This window comes from Rhinopithecus bieti, unplaced genomic scaffold (assembly GCF_001698545.2).
Source record: "Rhinopithecus bieti isolate Rb0 unplaced genomic scaffold, ASM169854v2 scaffold_30862, whole genome shotgun sequence".
Classification (NCBI taxonomy): Eukaryota; Metazoa; Chordata; class Mammalia; order Primates; family Cercopithecidae; genus Rhinopithecus; species Rhinopithecus bieti.
Window position 1 is genome coordinate 665,739 of NW_016813281.1, and position 19,201 is coordinate 684,939.

The window sequence follows — 19,201 nt, forward strand, 5'->3', positions numbered from 1 at the left end:
ACTGGGTTTTTTTTTTTTTTTTTCCTTTTTTTTTTTTTTTTTTTTTGAGACAGAGTCTCACTCTGTCACCCAGGCTGGTGTGCAGTGGCTTGATCCCAGCTCACTGCAAGCTCTGCCTCCCGGGTTCACGCCATTCCCCTGCCTCAGTCTCCCGAGTAGCTGGGACTACAGGCACCCACCATCACGCCCGGCTAATTTTTTGTATTTTTAGTAGAGATGGGGTTTCACTGTGTTAACCAGGATGGTCTCAATCTCCTGACCTCGTGATCTGCCCGTCTCGGCCTCCCAAAGTGCTGGGATTACAGGCGTGAGCACTGTGTCTGGCCTGAACTCGGTTTCTTTATCTGCAAAATGGGGATGATAAAGCATACCTCACAGGGAAGTTGTCAAGGTTCAGTGAGATATCCTAGTACAGTAAGCCCTATGGATCTATAGGTTCCATGTAGGCGGAATCAACCAACCTTGGATTGAAAATATTTGGAAAAAAAAAAAAAGAACAATACAATGATAAAAAAGCAAATAATACAGTACAATGACTATATAGCATCTACATTGTATTAGGTATTATAAATAGCTTAGAGATGATTTAAAGTGTACAGGAGGATACGTGTAGGTTATATGCAAATACAACCCCACTTTATATCAGGGACTTGGGCATCTGCGGATTTTTGTATATGATGGGGTGCCGGAACCAATCCGCCACTAACATTGAGGGATGACTGTGCATTGCTTTGTCCATAATGGATGCATTACATAACATCTGTACCTTTGTTTCCTTCCCTTCTGCCTGCTTATCTTATAGGATGCAGGGATGGCAGCAGTGGTAATTGAGCCTCCTGAATGTCTTCTCCTGTGTTGCCATTCAGTCACATTTGTCCTAACTTTTTCCTCTGAGGGGCATATTGCCACCCCTAGCCTGGCCAGAGAGACAGTTCTGGGAGAATCAGATGACCGTGGCTGTGATTGTTTCTGCTGTTGCTCAGGGTTACTCTTCCCAGACAGGTCTCAGATTGAGAGATACCCAGAGAATGCCACATGGAAAGGCTGCAGATCAGACTCACCAGATGAGTTGTAACAATAGGCTGCAAACTGTCGGTTCACTGCAACTTTCCAAATCAGGACACTCACCCCATTTTTCCCACACTTGGGATTTGGGCTAATCCTAGAGATGACCACGAATCCATCTCCAACCCAGCCATAGCTGTAAAAGAATACACACTAGTTGAACAGAAAAATGATTAGAAGGCATCATCTCTATTGCTGAACAAGAACACAGAGCTAAAAAAGAACTCCAGCAGTGACAGTGAAACCAGCTGTTTCTCACCTGCAAGTCTCGAAGCTAGCCTTCCAGGCTGTTTCAACTTGGTCTTTGCTGGCCAGAGTTAGTCCCAGCAGCCTACAGGCCTCCTTAGCTTCTGTGAAATTCAGCTGCGGGTTTGCTTTTTTGCTCACAAGGGTGATCCCCATAATTCTGCATGACACCTGGATGGAAAGCTCTGCAAAGGAATCACATAAGTCCTCAGTTTGCTGCTGTCCTTGTTTCCAGGCCTTAGGCTCTCCTTTCTAGCAGAGCATATTGTCTTGATACAGCAGGGAGGTCTACCTGGCTGGGACTGGGGTTTAGAATAACAGGACATAGACCAGGCATTTTCCACAAGGACCATCTGCTGGGCTAGATGGATGCTTGTTCTTGTCCAAGCTGTAAATGTCACCTGATCAAAGTCTATCCCATCCCACTGCATTAAGATGCCTTGCCTTGCTCACCACATGGGGGCTCTGGCGGTAGCCAAAGTTGTTGGGGTGCAGTCTAAGGGATGAAGTTACTGCAAACCTTTCTGGAGTCTATAAAATGAAGCATCTGAGACTTCGAGAAAGACAGAATTCAGGGCTCTAGTTAATAGGTTAGCAATACTCCAAACCAATGTGGTTTGGGGACACTACTATTTGTGAGATGGGCTGAAAATGTCACACTTGTTTTAAAAGAATGTGAGTGCTCTCAGTTCCAGGTCTTTTGGCCATTGGGGGGCAGGCTTACTCAGAAGTTCCTGGAGGAGCTGGCAGTAAACCTTGAATGGCAGAAAAACTAAATAAAGAAAGCAGAATTTTAGAGTCAGACTTGGGCTTAGATCTAGCATATGTCACTTGCTAGCTCTGTGACCTTAGCCCAGATACTTCATCTCTTTAATCTTCAGCTCTTTGAGCCTGCTTATTTATAAATCAAGAGAGTCACAGTGTCTACTGAACAGGGTAGTGAAAGTTACATGAGTAAATTCTAATACAAATGTTTAGCATAGTGCCTGCCACATGGTAGGTGCTTAATAAATCACACATAACATTATCATTGTCTTTAAAGCATTTTCGTTTTGGTCTGCTAATGATTGATTACCCCGCAGAAGCTGAGGCTGTTGAATAGGTAAGATATGAATAATATTTCTACTCAAAATCTAATGGATTTGGGAATTCTTTTGAACCCTTTTCTCTGGGTTCTGGGATGTATAGACCTATATGTAATTGCCAAGCTGTATTGTATTCAAGTACATTATTCCTACTGGGCTTCATCCATGAACATTCATAAAAGGGCATTTAAATCTCTCAAATAATTGCTTGTATACAGCTCTGTGTATTGGATGCTCAAATGCTTTGACCACTTTCCAGGTTGATATCTAATGGAAGTTTCTTTTTGAAAACATGAAAGGAGCATTTCTAAGTCCTCCATGTGAACCTTGCTGTGGTGGCAGATTAGGAGCACACACTCAATTATGCCTGATTCTAAAACCCCAGTTCCTTTTCTTTCCTTCTTCTTTCCCGAGAGATGGATCTTGCTGTGTTGCCCAGGCTGGTTGTAAATTTCTGGGGTCAAGCCATCCTCCCGCCTCAGCCTCCCTGAGTAGCTGGAACTACAGTGTGCACCAGTACGGCCAAGCAAGAACCCCAGTTCTTTTTTTTTTTTTTTTTGAGACAGAGTTTTGCTCTTGTTGTCCAGGCTAGAGTGCAATGGCATGATCTTGGCTCACCGTAACCTCCACCTCCTGGGTTCAAGCAGTTCTCCTGCCTCAGCCTCCCGAGTAGCTGGGATTACAGGCATGTGACACCACACCCAGCTAATTTTGTATTTTTAGTAGAGACAGGGTTTCTCCCTGTTGGTCAGGCTGGTCTTGAACTCCTGACCTCAGGTGATCCGCCCGTCTCGGCCTCCCAAAGTGCTAGAACTACAAGCGTGAGCCTCTGTGCCTGACCTTTTTTTTTCTTTTTTTGAAACAGAGTCTCATCCTGTCACCCAGGCTGGAGTGCAGTGGCATGATCTTGGCTCACTGCAACCTCTGCCCCCCGGGTCCAAGCAACTCTTGTGCCTCAGCCTCCTGAGTAGCTGGGACTACAGATGCGAGACACCATGCCCAGCTAATTTTTGTATTTTAGTAAAGATGGGGTTTCACCATGTTGGCCAGGCTGGTCTCAAACTCCTGACCTCAGGTGATCCACCCACCTCGGCCTCCCAAAGTGCACAGATTATAGGCCCAACCCAGCCCCCAGTTCTTAACTATGACACTGTTTTACCTTTCACCGTGCTATAAGGAAATGAACACACACACACACACACACACACACACACACACCCCTAGGCTGAACTCCCTGAACACACCATTTACCCTGAAATTTGGCTCTTTTAGCTCATAAGCTTGCTATTGCTCAGGTCTCTTATAGCTATTTCTTTGGGAATGGATTGCAGAGGTTTATCTGTCACATTATCAGGTGGTCTTACTACCCTCTCATCATATGTCATTTGTACTCTAAATACTACTATTTAGAGCAGTGATAGACTTATTCTAGGTGAATAGACTTAGCTTTGAATATTTTTTTCTCTTGTTAACTGTCTGTTGGGACATCAAGTCAGCATTCTCATCTGAAAATGGGGATGGATATATCTTCTTCACGTGATTTTTATCAGAATTAAATTAGATAACTTGTACCTAGCAGAGGCGGGGCCCAGTAGGAAGTCAACAACATTAGTCATTTTATGCTTTCCTATTTCATTTAGGGATCAAAAGAGGCAGCTGGAATCTAAGGGGGACTCCAGTAACTCCTCCCTTAAGATTTCTCAGGAAACAGCAAACATAGTAGAAATAGTGTATGCTTAGGAGTTAGATATAAGGATGTGGAATCAGATAATAGCATATGCTTAGGACTCAGATAGGGCTGAATTCAAACCCATTATTTATTATGTACTGCCTGCATGACATTGGGCAAGTCACTTCACCTATAAACTGTCTTCTTGAAAGGATTAAATGAAATTGTATATACACACCTAGCTCTGGATCGCTATATAATTGGCCCTCAAAAATAGTTCCCACCCCCATTCACTTACCTTCATCAGCTACTTTATTCTGCAGTCATGGTTATGATGACTTTTGGTTGTTGCCAAAAATGTAATTTCCTTAGGAATTTTTTTTCCCTTGCTGAGTGTAGTCCAGAGTGTGATGGAGTCATTTTCAAAAAACAGTGTCCAATAGTTTGAATAATGGCAGCATTGTGGGGAAAAATAGTCTCCCCAGAGCATTTAAAAGAAGACCAAACTTATTTGAAAGTAACAGTATTTAAAAAAAACTAATCATATAACTCTGATCTCCTTATAAAATGTAATGCAACAATACATAAATCAACTCTGGATGTCTGTTTCTAGCGTATTTTATATCTCAGGTCATCTTCCAGCATAGGAACACACATTTTCCTATTAAAGTGCTCAGATTTTCATTTGCCCAGAGCTGCAATGAGTGATTTGTGGTTACAATTTTTTGCCTACAGTGCAAAATGAGGTTTCCATTTAGGCATCTCAAAAGTCCAGCAATCACTTTAAGTCGTTCCTTTAGTAGACAGCCGATGGCTTAATTTTCAAACTTACATTTTTACAGATTTTTTTCCTGTTAACTTGCTATTTACTGAATATTTTTTTGAAAACATTGCACTTCATTCATGGTATGATAAAATTAAAATTAAAATAATTATGCTAACACTCCCAAAACATAAAATAGGCCGATTTTAGTGAAAGTTACCCATTATTCCCAAGCTTAGTGATTGCTTTACAGTTTTTACAATCATGGTTTCCTTCTTCAATGAAATACTTAAAAAAAATTATTACTTCTGGATGTAGTGGCTCCTGCCTGTAATCCTAGTACTTTGGTAGGCTGAGGCGGGAAGATCCCTTGAAGTCAGGAGTTCAAGACCAGCCTGGGCAACAAAGCGAGATCCCATTGCTACAAAAAATTTAAACACCACCCATACAAAAAAGAGTAAAAATCAAATGGTTTCTCTTCAATGTTTTATTTCAAAATGTCCTCATTAAAAATATTCCATAACCAAAAGTAAAAGTCAAGATGATACAAAGGTAAATGTCAATCATTTTGGTGAAGCTGACAATATGGTAAAATACTTTTGCCAGAGCAATACCATCAATTAGACCTGCTGTTGACATTGAGGGTCACCTTCATTCCCAGAAATCCATAGTCAACAGCTTAGGAGGCTTAGGACAGTTTGCAAGATCTTGCCTTGCTTCAGTTTGGAAATCTGGTAAGAAACCTACCTTCTGCATGCAAAGAGCCTTGGACCAGGAGCCTCGTGGTCCAGATGGAAGCGAGAAGCAACACCAGGGTGAAGCACCTGGCCATCGTGCCTACCTCTTCAGAGCCAGGGAAACACCTCAGATGGCCACTGGTGGTATGAGAGGCAGATGCTCAATCACTAGTCTGGATGGAGAGTTCTGGAACTATGCTGAGGCTCACGCTCACTGCTCCACTTCATAACCGAGACATCCGGATTTCCCTGCTTTCAAGCTTCTGACTTGTCAAGGTCACTGGGGGAAATGAGTGACGTCCCTTGAACGCCCAGGCTGTACTTTGTGGATGGTCTTCTGGAAAATTTAGCTAATGCTGACTCAGAAAACACACAAATGAGGAAGGCAGATAGCACAGTGTGAACTGCTAAAGGTTCTCCCAATTCCCATATTCCCTGCCGTTCCTCCTCCCCCAGCAGCTCAGTTCTCACACCATTCACTGTTACTGCCTGTGGAGTCCATCATTTATGTACTCCTAGAAACATCTCTGTCCCTAAAGGAGACTGAGCATAGGTTGTGCCTCTTTTCCTCCGACAATTAGTGATTTTTCCACCCAGCTGTTCAGCCTTGTGATCTGCAGGGTATGATGCTGAAGCTCATGAAAGTAAATGTCCATTGAAATACTGAGTCTAGAACCTTCTGCCTTCCTTTGAGTCTCCTTTTACACATTTGAAATCTCTACATCACTACAGGTGATTCCTTTTTCAAAGAAAGCAGGCACATATAAACATTCACACTTAACATAACACAACTAGGAGGGCAATTTACAAAATTAAACGTCTTACACTTTCCCCAAGGATTTTTAACTTTACAATAGTAACCACCGCAGGGGTGCTTTATAAAATAACTTTCTCTTAATAACTCCTTTAATATACTGGTAGGCCAGAATTCAAGTCAGACTCCACCTTTCTTGTTCGATGAACATGAGGTTTATCTGTGCTGTGTACTAGCAGAGTGTACTCTATGTTTTTCCAGCCGGATTTTCAGTGGTTTGTGCTTCATGGTAATTATGGAGTTCTGGCTTGTAAGCAATGTCTTGGGCAAAGGTTTATGAGATTTTCCCAAAATGAATGTCTTTTATAGAAAAAGTATATGGATAATGAATTCTTTTTTATATAAGTGGTACTGGTGATAAAGTTAGATATTTTGTGAAAATATCAATAAAAAAAAGAATCTGCTCTAAACAAATGCAGGGAACTTCTAAGAGACCAGGGAAACAGCCCTTACACATCTCCAATACAGACCTCATGACCTGGGTGAGCACAAGCTCCAGTTTCCCAGAGACATGCATGAGTCTATCATCACAGTACCAGGGAGGCAGACAGGCAGAGTCCTGGCCTCTTCATGATTATTCTTAAAACCTAACACCATGCCCGAAAGAGAGCTAGCTTTCTAGCATTTGTTCACTTATTACAATAAGAACGAAGGAAGACAGGAAGGGGAAGAATGAATCATGGAAGGCAAGGCTTTGTGTCAAGGAGGAGAATGAGAGCCACAGCGATCAGCAGCCATAGAATTTCTGGAATACCAACGAAGAGGCCTGAGAAAGGCCACTGTGCCAGCTTTCTATTGCTGTCCAAAAAATTACGATAGACTTAGTGGCTTAAACAGTACTCATTTATCATTTCACAGCTTCTATATATCAGAGGTCTGAGTGGGTTCAATTGGGTCTTCTGCTTTGGGTCTCAAGAAACTGACATTAAGGTGCTAGGTGGGCTGGGCTCTTACTCGGAGGCTCTGGGGAAGAATCCACTTCCAAGCGCATTCAGGTTGTTGGCAGAATTCATTTCTTTGAGGCTGTGGGAATGAGGTCCCTGTTTCCTTGCAGGGTGTCGGCCGGGGACCATTCTCTTCTCCCAGAGCCCTTCCATTTTCAAAGCACCAATGATGCACTGAGTCCTTCTCATACTTCTAGTCTTTCTTTCACTTCTACAGTTAGCCAGAGAAAGCTCTCTGCTCTTTTAAGAGACAGGGTCTTGCTCTGTTGGCTGGAGTGCAGTGGCGCCATTGTGGCTCACTGCAGCATCTACCTCCTGGGCTCAAGCAGAGTTCTCTGCTTTTAAGGACTCATCGGCCCACCTGGATAACCTCCCTATCTGAAGGTCAACTGTACCATCTAATGTAACACAAGAGTGATAGCTCCCATTCAAAGGCTCCAGGGACTGGGGTGGGACATTTTTGGAGGGCTATTCTAGAAATTCCGCCTTCCACAGTCACTTAACCTTGATTTGATTCTGATCTGCTTTCTGAGAGAAACTCCCACATCCACTGTTTTCCTCAGTCCTTTGCATCCCTCTGGGAGATTAACTTGTATATAATCTTCCTTGTCCACATTTGAAGTGGATATTAGGGAGTATGGCCTCCTTGGGAATAGCACAGCCTTTGCAGTCTGCTTCCTGCTGGCGTAAGCTAAGATCCTAAAAGTCTTCTTAATTTTTTTAAAATTTTATTTTTAATCAATACATAATTATACACATGTACATTTTGATGTTTCCATACAAACAAGATGTAGTGATCAGATCAGGCTAATTAGCATATTCATCATCTCATTTATCCTTTGTGTTCGGGGTGTTCAATATCTTCTCTTCCAGCTATTTGAAAATGTTATCATTATCTACAGTCATCCTATAGTGTCATAAAACACTACAACTTGTTCCTCCTAAATATAATTTTATGTACTTTAGCAAATCTGTCTTTTCCTTTTCTCTTCCCTTTCCAGCTACTAGTATCCTCCATTCTGTTTTTTTACTTCCATGAGGTCTTTTGTTAGCTTCCATGAATTAGAACATGTGGTAACTTTCTGTTCATGGCTTATTTTACTTCACATAATGGCCTCCATTTCCATCTATGTTGCTGTGAATGTCAGGATTTTATTTTTTACAGCTGAATACTATTCCATTGTGTATGTACACCATGTTTTCTTTATCTGTTGCTGGACACATGTTAATACCACATCTTGGCGATTGTGAATAGTGCTGCAATAAACATGAGGGTGCAGGTATCTCTTTGGTATATTTTCTTTCCTCCCAAAAGCTGTTTCCTCACTTGAACAATCAAAGGGGATTTTAGTCCTCACTTTTTCTTTGTAAATTTCCTCACAGAGTTAGATTTATGCTTCCATGTGCCAATAATCATACCCCAAATCCTTTCCCAGTCATAATTCCCAGAAGTATTTCTTGTTTCTCAGAACCATACCCCTCAAATTTAGTGGTGAATACACTAAGTTCATTTGTGCTTACAAAGGGCCACATCCTTAAACTAGCCTTTGCCATAAGGCTGAGTTGATCTGTTCGACTGAGAAATTTTATTGGCTCCCACTCAAAGCTCTTTTTAGTCTGTCTGGGATTTAGAAGTGGTCAGATTTTCTCACCCTTCAATCTTTCACATTTCTGAATACTCTATATTATTTTTCATTTCTGCTCCCACATAGCCAAGTATTTCTCCTGTAATACCTTGCTAAAGGCAGCCGAGTTTCCATACTCCAACACTGATTCTTTCCACCATTTATAAAGCAATAGGCTAACCATGAGATGCTTTCCAAGTAATCACAGGTAAGACTTTACCATCTTACCATCTTTCTAGCAGTTTTCTTGTTTCTTTCCACGTAGCTAGTAAGCTAGAACCTCATATTTTGGAATTTTGCTATTAAAGTACCCAATTTCTGGTTCAAATGTATGCATTAGTAGGGTAGGCTAACTATTATAAACATCCTGGAATCTCTGTGGCTTAATACATAAAAATCTTATCTCTTATTCATGTCACAGTTCAAAATTGGGAGTGCTCATTCAAAGACCCAGCTTCCATCTAGTGGTTCTGCCATGTTCTTGGGTCTCAGTGTTCTCATCTGAATCCTTTGGCTTTGGTAGGCAAAGAAGGGAGTAAAAAAAGGTGTGAGGTATGGGGCAGGAGAGTTTATTTTTAGGGAACTAGATTTGGAGAGTCCACATTCCCCTGCAGCTAACTGTAAGAAAGACCAAAAAACAGTTCAGCTGTGGAAATCAGGTTGGTTAAAAACTCAGCAGACTCAATCACAGCAAAATGTGTTAATTAAAAAAATCATAGACCAGGAAGATACAGGAGACTAGGATCAGGAATGGGGAAGGGAAGAGGAGTAGGAACTGATCCAGTCCCTGTGAGGTAGCCCATAGTACAACGACCAAGGGTTGGGGACCTCTGACTTGGTTCTGGGATGCACTAATATATCCAAAGGCATCTAATTCTTGGTTGGGGTAAGACTGTAACTCAGCTCCATAAAATGAGGAGGCATTTGGCTGCTGCCAGAGGTTTGGAAATGTGCTTTTATTTTCAAACTCAGGTATGTGACACTCTACAGTTCAATGCTAGCACACCTGTGTGAGGCCTAACAACATGAGGAACTGACAGCCAGTGATACACAAATCCAGCACTCCCTCTCCATTTACTCTGTCAGGCTGTATATGGGGAGCAACACATATGGCTTTGTGGCAGCCAGAAAGTGAAGGTCTTTTTAGGAGGTGACATCAACAATGACACAAACACATCACTCTGCAACTGAAGGCAGGAAACCAGACTCCTAGGGCTAAGCAGAGATGTCAGACTTCAGAGGCATTTGGGGGACTCTTCTTTCAGATCCATATCCTCATTGAAAATCCAGGGCCTGTTTCTCTCCAGTTCACTACTGCCTGGGCAGCAGCTCCCACTGCTTCAGGCTGGTCTTTGCTTTCCAGAAAAGATGGACCCACGAGCACTTTTTCACGTCATGCCCTTGTACATATGGCTACTCTTATGCTCCCTTTTGGAGATGTCCTTTTCGTTGACCTCCCTTCTTACAAATGGAATAGGGTGGGAGAGGGCCTGTGCCTGGAAGTACTCTTGCAGGCCTTTCTGTGGGGCAGCTGGAGGTGCAGGAGTTCTCTACATCTGCCTTCCTGGCCTTTACTCATCCAGAAACAAAGGTGGGAAAATTGTGACCAAGTGAACAATGGGGCCAGTAGATCCTGGCCCTTCTTTAAGAGAGGCAGAGATTGAACATTCCCCACCCAGAGTCTTGCTTCCATGGCCACTCTCTGGAACTCCATTTGCATCCTGTCTTTGGCTCTGAGGGCCTCATGTAGCTAAAGCTCCTTCAGTTGTATCCAGACCCCCTGGAAGAGGCCGGGAAAATCATCCACTTGTGCCCCCAAAGTCCCTCTGCCCTGCTCTGTAACTCTTTACCTTAATGGCACATCCTTGATCAACCCTGGCTTGGGCCTCAGTCATTTTCTAGCTACTGTAAAGGATGCCCCCTTTGGTAAACATCCGGCTTTAAAGTGGGGCATGCTTGGGGTGGGGGTCTCTCTGAAGGAGTGACTGCATTGAGCCCAGTCCTTGAGCTTGGAAATGATGTTGCTAGTCTGGTCTCATTCCTGCTCTCTCACAGAGTAGACTGAGAAACAGAATAAGCTGAGGTTAAGAAAGATGTTGCTTTTTGCATTGTGATGGTGGTGATGGTGCTGGTACTGGGAAGCATGCAGCAAGTCAGCTGTCCCCAGGCTGCTCTCCACCACCTTGAATGTTTGTTTGTTCTTTTGAACAACATTTACCGACCAACATTTGAACAACGCTCCCAAGCGTCAGCCACCATGCTAGGCACTCACCTGAGAGATGAGTAAGACATGGTTCTTTTCTTTGAGGAAAAATGCTAGGGGAAACATAAATAAATAGGCTGTGATATACTATAGGTAAAGGTCAATAATAATAATGTTTAAAAAGTGCCAGAAAACACGGAGGAGGGTGTGTCCTATTACATTGTGGCTAGTAAGGAGTATGGAAGGAAGGTCATCAAAGTTGGTATGGAGGGGATAATTTTTGCACTTGGTCGAGAAGAGTAACCTGAAGAAAAGAGAAGAACAGCTAGAGACAAACTAGTGAGTGGAGGTCCAGTGCTATGAGAGAAACTGTTTAGTTTGGGAGCCAGAGATGGAGTAGCTGATGGGCCACTTTGGGGAGTGAGACTGGAATGTGAGGCTTCCAGCTAGGAGACCAACAGAAGAGTCAAGGAGAGCACAGCCTACCCTGGGGTTGAGCTCCAGTCCCATGATTTACTAGTTCGGTGTCCTTGTCAAGTTACTTGTTCTTTTTGTGCTTCAGTTTCCTTATTTGAAAATGGGAAGGGTAGTATCCACTTCATATTTTTTTTCTTTTTCTTTAGGACTTAAATGAATTCATGCCTATATAATACTGAGAACAGTGCTTGGTTCATAGTAAGTCATATATGAGTTTTAGCAATGAAAGCAAACAATATCAATAACAAAACAAAAACGCAAAACAATGACAATAAAACCCACATGGAAATCAACACCCCTACAAAACTGATGAAGGCAGTGGCTGTAAAAGTGGGGAGAGAAGTCGGAGAGGGGATGTGCTCCTTCCATTTTGTGCTAAACAACTGGGGATGCTCTGAAACATCGCCAGTTATACTTGGGTTGGAAATCCTGTTTGAACTGAAGCACTGAGGTGTAAGTTTACCCTTGCATGTAGTCACACACAGAGTAAGAGACTGAAGCAGAAAGCACATCTTCTCTCCTCATTCACCTGTGAAGTGGGTTAACTGTTTTCAAAGAGAGAATAGGGAATAGATTGTGCTGTACAGCAGCTCAGAGTCAGCATTTGAAATGGAGACTAGTGAGTCTGCCATTGAAGCCATGAGTTTTCAGTGTTTTTAAAACATCTTCAATCCATGTGGACAGCTCATTGAACAGGTGCCTGGTAACTGCCCCACACTAGTGAAAATCTGTGGGTTGGCTTGGCATGCATCTTATTTATCCAGAGGTACACACCCAGAGCACACTTTTGAAGGGTTTTTGGCTCTGTGCATATGCATGTTGTATGTGTGTACACAACAGTGTGTGTGGACAGATGCATATATATAATAATTCATATCTTCCCATTTCAAGCACTGAGCTAAATTCAGCCTATACTTTTTTTTCTGAGAGCCTTTCCTACTTCTGTAAAAAGAAACTCTCATTCCAAAGGAGAGAATGGGAGGCTGAAGTTATTGAAAATGAGATGGGAAATGGGAAGACAGTCACTTTGCAACTCCAAATTCCAGGTCTGATCCTTAGGGTATTAATCATTAAGCAAATTCTTCCTGATAACCGATTACAGAGAGGAAAAAAGAGAGTAAGTTTTTTACTGCCCGCTACCTCCTTCCCCCCTATGCCCCGCTCCCTACCCTCAACCACCAGTGAAGGTGTTTTAGTTCTCCCCAGCCACCTGAGCTAGGGGCAGGAGACCTTCCCTTCCAATAGAGCTCCTTGGTGAAGGTGACTTCTTTATCCACTGGATGCTTTCCCAGGGAAGTTTTGTTGATCCTCAAAGAATATCAAGTCACTGTGTATGAATAGCTCCCCCAGAAGTGCCAAATGTTAAAAGAACCCTTCCTCATGACCTGATGGGATGGGATGGGATGGGATGGGCGGCAGTGTATCCACACCTGGGCCTGACGTTATACTTGGGGAAAGGGTGGTAGTCTGAGTGTCTCACAGCAGGGCACTGGCTAGGTGTAAGGTTTCCTACTGCTCTGTAGGCTGCTCGTGCTGGAGTCCTGAGCTCCACCAGGAGTCCCTCTGGGCTGCCGAGCAAGTGGATCTTCCAAGGGGCCCATCAGCCTGCTCTGCACAAGAGTTATAGGAATTGTAGAGCCCCAGCACAACAGTCAAGACCAGCATCACTGCAGCCATCATCCAGATCACTTGCCAGTGCTGACACAGTTTGGGATACATGACTTGTAAGAAATGGACCAATTCTTCAAATTTGCTGTCAATGAAAAAAACAGGCAGAGGCTTTAGTATACGGGGCACACATATGATACGCAGTCCCATAGTTCTCTCTGCGGATAGCTTCTATGCTGTCTTGAGCAATAGTTCTCAAACTCAGCTGTGCCTAGATTAGGTTGGCAGTAATTGTTCAAAATACTCCAAGCATACTGAATGAGGATATCCAAAGTTATGGTCTAGGAATCATTGGCTACACTTTCCCGGGTGATTTTGATTCCACCAGTCCACAGCCTTGATGTTGAGAGCTACTTGTCTAGATCATTCTACCTACTTGTTTGATCATCCATGCATACATGCCCTCATCTATTCATGGGGCGATTCCTGATATCTGCATTCTCCCAAGCCTGGGAGTACAGGTTTGGCTGGCCATGCATCTTTTTAGCACCTAGTTGCATTAATGGTCAGTTCCAAGCTCTAATCTGTCCCTTGCCTCAGATGCACAATTCATTGTTCTCAGTTCCACATCTAACTGTGTCCAGAGTGGAAGGACTGTGCTAAACTCTAAGAAGCTTGATATCTAGTGATAAATGACAAGGGACTAGATCAACCTCAAGAGTTCCCTTCAAAACATTCAAGAGCAGGCAGAAGATTAGAAGCCTCTTGCAATGTCTGGGTGGTTTGTTCATGATGTTATCTCGACCTCATTAATATTTATTCTCTAATTTCTCCCTCTTCCTCCTTTTCTTCCTTCACTCTCTCCACACTTCTTTCTCCTTCCCTTTCATCTGTCTCTTCCTCTCCATTTTTGCCCCTTTCCCCTCTTGATTCCTTCCCAACTGTCTTTCATTTTGTCCTCTCTCTCTCTCTCTCTCTCTCTCTGTGGTGTGGTGAAAAGACAACAGACAGATGGCCTGCTTTGACAAGTCCATTCTAGAGCTCTCTGAAGAAGCCCTGAGCCCCTTCATCAAGCTAGGATTTCCTGCTGTTTTTAACCTCTAATTCAATTTAAAAAAATAATATGAAAAATGAGAATACTGAGGATTCCTAAACCAAGGAGGTGGGGAAAGTGACGGAAGTGCTTTCTGAAGATCCTGAGGCTCACACGCACACTGCAATGACCAAGCCATTGGCTGAGAAGCAGAGAGCTCAAATTTAGAGCTAGCAGAAAATGCATGACTTGCAATGGATTGAAAGACCCAATAAATGCCATCCTTAGAAAGGGACCAGATGCTCAGAGTGCCTGCCTTGGATGCTAAGGCCACAGGGAACATTGACAGGTTTCTCTTCCATGCGGGAACCCCATCAGATCATTTCAGTCACAATTAAGGGAAGCACGAAAGTGAGCACATTTGCTGATTTGAAAATCATTAACTATTTTCACAACTGTTGGGAAGGGAGGGTTTAGTAGTGGAAGCTTTTTTTCTCTCAGCCATTGGTAGATTCTCTAGATTCTATTTAGACAGAGTTGGATGCTAAAATGGAGACTTTGGGACTGTATTTCCATCCTCCAAAACAAGCTGCCGGAGTGGCCTCTCCCTACTCTAAACCCACTCTTAATTGTGGCTCCAAAGGAAGAGACTAAGATCTGGCTGTGTGACCTTAGCTGATCACCCCATGCCTGGCCTATAAAAGAGGTTAGAAATAGATTAGAAATAGAATTTCTTTAGAAGTCAATTTTTGGCTGTTATGAGTAAACTTCTGTTTCCTGAGAGTTATTGGAAAAGTAAAGGAACCAACATGTCCTCTTAACCCCACAAAGCTGGTTTGAACAGCTGTTGGGAGAAAAGACAAAAGTTTTATTTTGTCCCCTTATGAGTCTCACTTGTTCAATGTCAGAAGGCTGTGCTCTCTGTTTTAACATGGTTAAGATATTGGGGTTCACCCAAAGTTTATTTAAACTGATCCTCAGGAGAGCAATATTTGTAATACAAATTGTTATATATAACAGATATGTGACTCAGACAAAAAGACTTTAATGTGTGATGTTGAATCTCTTAAGTGATCAGCAGCTGGGCTGAACCCAGTGTTTTAAAAATGCACTAAGTAGGACATGGAACTTTTAGTAACCTCAAACCTTGCTTGTGAGTGCGGTACCAACATTTCAGTGGAGAAATCATGTTTGAGAGCAGGTGCATGATAAATGTTACAGGCACCATTGCCACACACTGATGACCAGGAGCTGGACAGAAAGGAACCAACCTAAGCCTTACTTCCCCGGGGGTTTCATGAAATGGGAGTGAGCCAACAATTGCCTGAGATTGAACTAGCTAGATAAGACATTGATCGCCTTGCTTTGCAAACCAGACTGTTTATATTCCATGTACTTTCTCTCTCCCTCTGTTTATTTCTCTTTTGTTCTTTCTCAGTGTTTGGAAGTGTTAGAGGTTCCGGTTGGTTTCTGCTGTATTCACGGGTGCCAGAGGAAGGGCTTTTTGTCCAGGGCTTTGGTTGACCGCATTAAAGGAGAGGAGGGCAATGTGGTGGCCTGAGAAATATGAGCAGAGAACCCTCAGGAGGGAGGTGAAGCCTAAGGAGAACAGGATCTGGTTGCTTGGAGTAGGGATTGCACTTTAATTGTTAAACTTGGAGGTTCTTTCACTGGGGAGGCAGTGTGTGATTTGTTTTCAGTGGAGAAGCATTTCTCCAGTTCTCCTAGTGGCTCTTCCCTTGAATAATGGGGTTGACCTGCATGGGTGGAGACCTCTCACTTTAGCTGAATCCTGCACCAACTGGGCTCTGTTGGTAGCTCCTGTGTGCCTATCCATTTTGCTTCTAATCTTCACTTCATTACCTATTTGTTGCATGCATGTGGTTTCCAGAGTTTTCCAGCAATGAGGCACAGATACATACCTGGATTAGATAATATTTCAGCAGCTGATTAAATATTTTGTCTGGAGCTGCCCTGGACCCCAAGATAGCCCAGGGTTCTAAAAGCAAAGATTTTGGTGAAGTTTTTCCAAGGTGGCTATTACTACATTTTAAAAAATCAAAATTCAAGACTTGTGGTTTAAATACACTAATAGAGACAACACAGCTGAATAAATGAAATTGGGCTGTCCTGAAAATCCAGAATGTTGGCATGGTTATTATATCTATGGGGTAGAGTGTACCTCTTCTATGGGTGCTAGTCTATCCTATCCCTAAGCATGTACTTCTGCGGGATAATTCAGGCCAGGTGGGGCGAGACCTCATTCCCATAATACTTTATTGCATGGAGTGCCCTGGAACTAAATGAGGTCATTTCTATGATTCTGCATCCTAAAGGCCAGGCAGGAACCACAAGTGGGACAAGATACAGGTCTATATTCTCTTTATCTACATGTTATATCCTCCCCCAACTTAGGGGAACGTACCTTTGAAATAGAAAGTATTTTAAAAGAAAACCCCAAGTATTTCCAAACTAAAGTGAAAACACCATCTGGGTGACCAAGCTTGATTGGTCAGCATGGTAGGCACCTGCTGGAGACTCACCTTTGCCACTGAGCTGAGTTTGCCCTCTATTCCATGTGTCCTCCCTGTCCCTGTTCTTGTAAGAAACACACTCCAGGCCTTCAAGTCAACTCTCTTGGTCTTGGGCCTTTTCATGGGGTGGCTACCCATAATTTCATCTGGGAAATGGGCTAACCATGGCTGGGCTGGGAGGAACTCCACTTAGGGCCCTTCTCCCTTCCCATGACTACCCCTGACCTCTCAAGCTCTTGCAAACTTCTCATTGCTAGCTATCTTGGCTCTTTGGGATTTCCTCTACTTCCTTCCCCACATGCATGCCCTCTTGGTTACTTTGGCGACTCACTGGGGCCCGAGATTCACTGCTGCCCTGGACTGGCAATTCCAAATTAGACGAATTGTAACCCATTTCAGCAATGGCAAGGACTCCAAACACAGGCTTCCCACCTGCTTCTTGGGCCCTTTTCCTCTTCCTCAGTTTCTTCTACCTCTTCAGTTTCCTCAGGACTCTCACTCTTCTGTTCTTCCTCCTCCTCCTTCAGGTCCTGAAGTTCTTTGGTCTTCTTTAGACCTTCTTGGAATCTGGGGGGCAAAAAGGAACAGTTGAGTCTGGAAAGGCCAGGTGCAGTGCATCCTCTCCTGAGTTCCTAGGGGAGGGGACTTGAGCAGCTCCTCCAATAATTATGCACTTCCTGTGGTTCCACAAAACAGGAAAAAGCTGGGAAGTTCCACTGAATCCCAAGGCAGCTCACGCCAGTACCATTTCCCCTCACTCCTCAGTCATCCTTCCTGTTTACGTGAAAGTGTGATAAAACTGACAGGGAAAAAATGTGGCACAGGGTCTCCTGACTGGGTTCTTAACCCACAAAACATTCTGTAGGGCTGAGATTGTATTTGTTCTCCACGTGACCGTGGAGCTTCAGCCTCTCATCTGTAAAAGAGGGAGGGTGACACTCATTTCGCAGGGTGTTGGAATGTTTTTTGGAAGTGCCAGGCGCATGGCTTAACCTAGAGAGGTACTCAGTAAATGTTTACAAAACCAATGAAGGAGTTTATGCCTATGCATTCCAAGGATAGAGGACAGTGGTGGGTGAAAAAGGCAGGCTTTCCAAGAGAAACCCTTGTGGTTTTTCTCCCCCAGGATCAATATTACCCCAAACATACTCTGTTCACTTGTCCTACGCTGAGTGTCTAACACTAGCAGTTTGGCTGGGCAAACCTACCACTGAAGTCCATGGGTTCTGTGTCAGTGGGAAGCTACGTCTTCCTCATGAGCTATGGAGACAGGAGACGCTTAGGGCACCATACATGGTTGGAGGTGATTCTCTCCCTTGAGGCTTGGGCCCTGCTCAGGACTTGGTCTCTCCAGTGCTGACAACTGGCCATGGGTGCTATTGAAGCTCAAATGGAGGAGGAAGCAGTTGGAAGTTGAAGAGACTCCATTTATAGGAGGAAGGAGTAACCAAAGCAGTTCTAGGAAGCAGAGCTGCAGCTGCTCCTGGACACTGCTGGCTGCAACATGACTGCTCTGAGCACGTGTCAGGAAGCCTCAGGCACCACCAAGAGGAACCCACCCAGGGCCCCTGATTTCCAGACTATTCTGAGCGGTGGCATTCTGGTGGCTCTCTGCCTAAAAAGAGGGCAGTCTCGTTATTGTCTAACCACACCCTCTGACCCTGCTTCCTCCTGTCCTTCCTGTGGAACAGTTTTGCTCTTTCCAATGTAGTTCCTTCCTGTGGCAAGGAGGTCCTGTGGCCACTGGTTACTTCCCTAAAGCCTCTAAGAAATGGGAAGGACCTGTGGGAAGGCATCCTCTGAGACCTGCCAGGTGCCCTCGGGGTGGCTGAGGTCTGACTCACCCCTTGCTGTAGGCTTCTTCCTCCATCCTGGCCTTGGTCTCCTGACTAAGCTCCTCTAGGCAGCTCAGGGTCAGTGCAGGAGCACAGGCTTCACAATCTGGGTCCCCGTTTGTCTTTCCACTAGTGAGAAGAGGGAAGTACAGGGCATCATTTCAGAAAAAGGTAGAGGCCTAAAAACAAAACCATGTTTTGGCCTGATTCCTGATGAGGAGTGAGGAAACTCAGGCTTTTCAGTAGCTTTCAGATTTTTTCTCAATCCTTCTACCCTGAGACAAGATTTTATAAAGGTCCTAGTCCATGAATAGTCCTCAGCCCATTAAATACCTCACCAGCTCTCCTTCTCCTCATGCTCCCAAACGGGCGTTTATTCTTATTCCAGGAGGTGCTGTAATGGGTGCTCTACAGCACTGAGATGAGGAAAATGGGGGCAGACCAGCATGTTTAAGGTCATTCCATTCCTGTTGTCTTTCACCAAAAGACCCTCACTCATTTTTTCAAATATCCACTGAGCATGACTAAGCCACAGGCACATTGTAATGTGCTGGGGGCACATT

The 19,201-nt window shown here is 43.8% G+C and overlaps 2 protein-coding genes across 13 annotated transcripts in view; both read right to left on the reverse strand.

Moving 5' to 3' along the window:
* Window positions 1-9,783, reverse strand: part of LYVE1 (lymphatic vessel endothelial hyaluronan receptor 1) — a 19,711-nt gene extending 9,928 nt beyond the window's left edge. The window contains exons 1-3 of the mRNA XM_017847952.1: window positions 5,576-9,783; window positions 1,325-1,496; window positions 1,062-1,201 (exon numbers count right to left, since the gene is read on the reverse strand). Coding sequence (XP_017703441.1) covers window positions 1,062-1,201; window positions 1,325-1,496; window positions 5,576-5,660 — 397 coding nt within the window. The 5' untranslated portion in view covers window positions 5,661-9,783. The remainder of the gene's footprint in view (window positions 1-1,061; window positions 1,202-1,324; window positions 1,497-5,575) is intronic.
* Window positions 9,784-9,885: 102 nt separating this feature from the next.
* IRAG1 (inositol 1,4,5-triphosphate receptor associated 1) overlaps window positions 9,886-19,201 on the reverse strand; it is a 124,000-nt gene continuing 114,684 nt past the window's right edge. For 11 of the 12 annotated variants that reach the window (XM_017847942.1, XM_017847941.1, XM_017847944.1 and 8 more), the window contains 3 exons: window positions 18,648-18,767; window positions 17,236-17,370; window positions 9,886-13,381 (listed from right to left, as the gene is read on the reverse strand). In XM_017847942.1, coding sequence (XP_017703431.1) covers window positions 13,138-13,381; window positions 17,236-17,370; window positions 18,648-18,767 — 499 coding nt within the window. In that variant the 3' untranslated portion in view covers window positions 9,886-13,137. The remainder of the gene's footprint in view (window positions 13,382-17,235; window positions 17,371-18,647; window positions 18,768-19,201) is intronic. The other variant, XM_017847947.1, reaches the window with a different exon arrangement.